Source organism: Cyprinodon variegatus, unplaced genomic scaffold, assembly GCF_000732505.1.
Source record: "Cyprinodon variegatus isolate N-32 unplaced genomic scaffold, C_variegatus-1.0 Scaffold107, whole genome shotgun sequence".
In the NCBI taxonomy this organism is placed as follows: Eukaryota; Metazoa; Chordata; class Actinopteri; order Cyprinodontiformes; family Cyprinodontidae; genus Cyprinodon; species Cyprinodon variegatus.
The window spans coordinates 966,070-970,738 of NW_015150560.1; the positions used below are offsets into that span (position 1 = coordinate 966,070).

Below are 4,669 nucleotides of genomic sequence, written 5' to 3' on the forward strand. Positions count from 1 at the left end.
TTACCTTAAAGATGGCCAACAGTACCACTCCGCTGATCAGGCAAATCAGCGTCAGAGAAAACACCACAAAGGAAGGAAGGCAACACGTTTTCTTCCATTTCTGACCTGAGGAGTCAGATTGCAGACCATAATATTAGACAGAGGGATGAAAAGAACCATTTTATAACCCTGACAACCACAAAATGTAGAATATTTTAGGTTTACGATCCACAGGAAAGAGAAGCGATATTGATCCGGTTAAAGAAGAACTCCCTCCTTTACTCCGTTAATCTTCAATATAATCTGAGTTTTGCTGTTGCGACTAAGACGCGATGGTTACCTTTGATCTCATCGTTCATGAAGACCCTGAACAACCTGGTGGCCAGGAAGCCGAACTCCCTCTCACAGGCGTCCGACAGCGTGGCGATCATCTCAGCCAGGGAGGTCTCCCCGCCAACGCTGGACAGGCGGTTATAGTCGGTGAACAGGAACCTGAGAGGAAGGAGAAGAAGATCGTTAGGTTTTTAACACAAATCAAATGAATTTCATTACAGATTAAATAGTTAGCATCAAATCAATAACCTTAAAGATTCGGATTTTTATGGATTCTACATTTTTCTGAGTGTTTGAGTAGAAATCATTTAACCAGCTGTTGTTTATTTAGTGTTTAATCCGAAGCAGTCTGATTCAGCCGTCGCTGCTGCTTTTTCTGACACCTTTTTTCCAAACTTACTGCTCTGTTTGGAGTGAATGTTTTAAAACGTATTACCGGGCCTGCAAACACTTTTATTTATTCATGAAACGGGACAGCTGAGGGAGCCTCAAACTGCGTGTTTCTGAGCCGATCACCTGACAGGCAGGGCCCGGGTCGTCTGCTCAGGAAGCTCCAGCGGGTTGACAAACATCAGTTTGAGCAGCAGCTCCATGTAGCCGATCTGACGGGCCAGACGGGTGCTGATGACCCACGCCCAGCGCCAGCTTTCCCTCTCACGCCGGCTTCCGAAGTACACCAACACTGAAACACAGGAAGATCCAAACAGGATGAGCCTAAAGAGAAAAACTGGCTCAACTAATCAATTTTTTTAAAAATTTGTTCTGTATTAATGTGTTGGAAATACAGTAGCAGCCATTCACAATTTCCCCATTTTCATTGATGGGTCCTTGGCTGGTCTCATTCAATTCCTTTTTAAACATCAATACTTGCACTAAAATATAATTTTTGTCAATATTTGTGGACATTAAGATCTAAAGAGAAGCGTCGTCTACTGGTCAGACCCTGTAATTCAGTCAAAGTGGAGTCAGAGTAAAAAAAATATGCAAGACGGGGTCACTGCAGTACAGAAGAGGATTAGGGCCACTGGGAAAAAAAAAAAGTTAACTGATTTTTAAATTTAATTCCAGTTTAGTATGGGAAAAAAGTCAAAATTCTGACTTTTTTCTCAGAATTCTGACTTTTTTTCTTAAAATTCTGACTTTAATCTCAAAATTTTGGATCTTAATGTAGATGGGCACCATTAAGGAAGAGATGTGGGAGCACTCAGCTTCACTGACAAAGATGTGAGTTATTTGAGGTGGCCAGTGAAACATTGGTGGAAAATGACGGAATTAGGCAACTTTTTACGTGCCCGAGGGGTCCCCTCATTAATGGAGGAGCAGAAGGTCATTAAAACAAGAGGGCTAGTCTCTAAAACAGACATGGCTATGGCTTGATGCTAACATGTTTGTTAGCTGTCAGAATTCTGAGAAAAAAGTCAGAATTCTGACTTTTTTCCCATATTAAACTGAAATAAAATTTAAAAATCAGTTAACTTTTTTTTTTTCAGTGGCCCTAATCCTCTTCCGTACTGCAGTGGCTGGAAGTTGGAGGGGATTTTGCTGGAACTTGCAGGTAAGTGGGCTGGTGTTTGACTGGGAAGGGCCATTTTGAACGGCTGCTACTGTAAAATAAAAAGGGCAGCATTATGAGAGCAAAGAAAATTGTAGAAGTAGGGAAGGAAGCACATGTTTCCTGGGTTATAGCACCCTCTAGTGATCATAATACGCTATTAAGCTTTAATACTGAAGTTAGAAGAGCCAGGGTAGTTTTTAAAACCAAAAACTTTAAACATGTGAAGTCATTTCCAAAGAAATTCACATGTTTAATTCAAAGCATTTTGCAGAACTGCAACTTAGGTGGAAACTTTAAGTTTAGTTCAGAGTAACTGATTACAGTTATTGAAAACTGCCAATTTGTGTTTAGCTTTTGTATTGGATACATTTAGTAATGCTTACAATTCACATCAAGTACTGTTATTTAGGTTACTGGATATGTTTTTGCCTCGGTTATTCTGTAAAACAGTTATTTATCTCAACCCAAGACAGAAATGATTTCATTGCCATTTGTAGAAGGAGGCGACACCCTTTCACTTTCACCGTCTAAATGCTGAATGAAGAGAAAAGTTTGGAAGAAACGTCAAGTTAAAGGATTTAAACACTTAACACAACAGAGAAAGTGTACATTTCTTGGCTGGCATTAACATTTTTATTTTTATCTCTAAACCAGTTCTTCATTTGTAAACCTTTTATTTAAAAAAACTGTGTGGTTGTGATGTCATATGATAATCAGGTCCAAGGAATCTAACTCAACATTTCCAGCTTGTTTATCTCCTCACCAAAGAAGATGTAAAGCAGGGCCAGGAGGCTGAGGGAGACGGCGATCGCCAGCTTGGGATCAACGGTAAAACCCAGGACGATGGCCACCGAGCCACAGAGGAGCAGCGCCAGGAGGACCACGAGCCAGGAGAACTGGAACAGAGGCTCGATCTGCTGGCCTGCAAAGGTCTTCATCTCATCTGACGAACATGAGGAAAGAAACAAAACAATAAGGCCAATTGTTTAATAAAACTCTCAGGAGGATTTATTGATTTTACTCACCCTCAAGCTTTTTAAGGAGGAAAGATTTTCCACTGCCCCACTGGGCGTACAGGCCAACGCAGATGGGCGGCTGCATGGTGGGCTCGCTGAGGATGTCAGCCAGGGCGCTGCTGTACAGGTCATATCCCAGCATGTCTCCATCCGATTCGGTCGGGGAGAGGTGCTCTGAGAGAGAAGAGGAAAAAGGTTCAGTCTCCCAACAGCAGGGAGGACTTTAGCTTTCAAATTGAAAAGACGGTTCCCACTGGCTCCGAATATCTGCGTCAGGATGCTTTTCTGGTGGGTGCAGTCGATGTTGTACGGCGTCTCCCCGGCTTTGTTGGGGCGGTACAGGAGGCGGCCATCTTTTGGGTTCCTAAGCAGCAGCTCGGCCAACTTTCGGCTCCGTCCACGGATGGCGATGTGGAGGGCGGTGTCTCCTTTCTGGACAGAAACACGCTTACTGCAGGACTAAACAGACTCCATGTAATAATGCTTTAGTGTTTGCTGAACGGTACCCTGTCCACTTCAGACACTTTGGCTCCTTTATCCAGCAGCAGCTCCACTATCTCTATGTTCCTCATTTTTGTGGCTTTAATAAGCGGCGTCTCTCCTTCCTAAAAGATAAAAAAGAACATTTACATCCAATTCAAACCACTTTTAAGTTTTTAACTTCTGCAGTAAAGACAATTCTATAGTTTTACAAAAAGTGGCAGTAGAATATCCTCATATAATATAAAAGGATTTTAGAGGAAAGGTTGATCTTTTTCTCTTCATTGATCCAGTATAGCCTACTGTTAGGCCATATTTCATAGCTTTGGAGACCTTTTAAGTCAAGTGAATTCTCCCATTTCTCTTCAGTCTTACATTTTTACACTGGATCTCTACTGATTTCAGAGTCTGTTTTAAAATCCCTGTCTTTGCCTGCAGGGCTCTAAATAGCCAGACTCTGGATTATTTAAAGGTATGGTGGAGGATTTTCCATAAAATTTTAAAAGACCCGCCGTCCCCATTAAAAAAAAAACACAAAAAAAGCGCACATGCACAACCCTTTACTTTCTCCCGAGAGGAAACACCCACTAAACACGTGCAAGAGCGCCCATTTCTCCTGGAGGATGCGTGGGGACGTACGCAATGATAAGATGGTCATTCGGATAGATCTCCTCTCACCCATATCTATATATAAAATGTTTCCCCGCAAAAAAAGACTTCTGGTACTTCAAATAAATCATGACATGCTTGTATGTGTGTGTGCGGCAGTGGAAATTTGGACATGTTTGCAGGGTAAAAAAGGATCTGTGGCCGCGATTTGACAACTAACGAAGCAAATTACAAAAGAAGTTAAAAAATATATAGAGGTAGATAACTTTTACTAGCAGTGATGTGAAATGCATTTCGCCAAACTTTACCTGTCGAGTAAAAACTTTGTAACCGAGGCATCAGTGCCTGACCTGAGCTTTAAATGTACGCATTAGCGTGAAAGAATCTCCCAAAAACACCCTGATTTGTTTCTCTATTCTGAGCCCTTTCTCTTCTTCTCATAAACTTCGTAGACACTTTCTCTTACGACCCTCGGCCATTTTTAAAGAACGGCGGTGAGAAAGGTGAGCTTTAAGCCCCATTTACACTACCCTTGAAAAACCGATCCAGGCCGAGACCGGTCCGAGCTTGGATCGGTAACCAGGCCAAGCTCAGTTTTGACGACCGTTCACACGTCACACTTATCTCGGTTATCTCGACGCCTCGACTCCTCGCCTCCTAGTGACGATGTGCGGTATTACTGCTAGGATTGTATGAG

The 4,669-nt window shown here is 42.3% G+C and overlaps 1 protein-coding gene across 7 annotated transcripts in view; it reads right to left on the bottom strand.

The window, feature by feature from the left end:
• The window catches only part of LOC107084710 (kinase D-interacting substrate of 220 kDa-like), a 96,876-nt gene that overhangs the window by 62,902 nt on the left and 29,305 nt on the right, over positions 1-4,669 (bottom strand). For all 7 annotated transcript variants that reach the window (XM_015374654.1, XM_015374652.1, XM_015374653.1 and 4 more), the window contains exons 11-17: positions 3,390-3,488; positions 3,138-3,315; positions 2,893-3,057; positions 2,631-2,810; positions 829-994; positions 320-471; positions 5-105 (exon numbers count right to left, since the gene is read on the bottom strand). In XM_015374654.1, the coding sequence (XP_015230140.1) occupies positions 5-105; positions 320-471; positions 829-994; positions 2,631-2,810; positions 2,893-3,057; positions 3,138-3,315; positions 3,390-3,488 (1,041 nt within the window). The remainder of the gene's footprint in view (positions 1-4; positions 106-319; positions 472-828; positions 995-2,630; positions 2,811-2,892; positions 3,058-3,137; positions 3,316-3,389; positions 3,489-4,669) is intronic.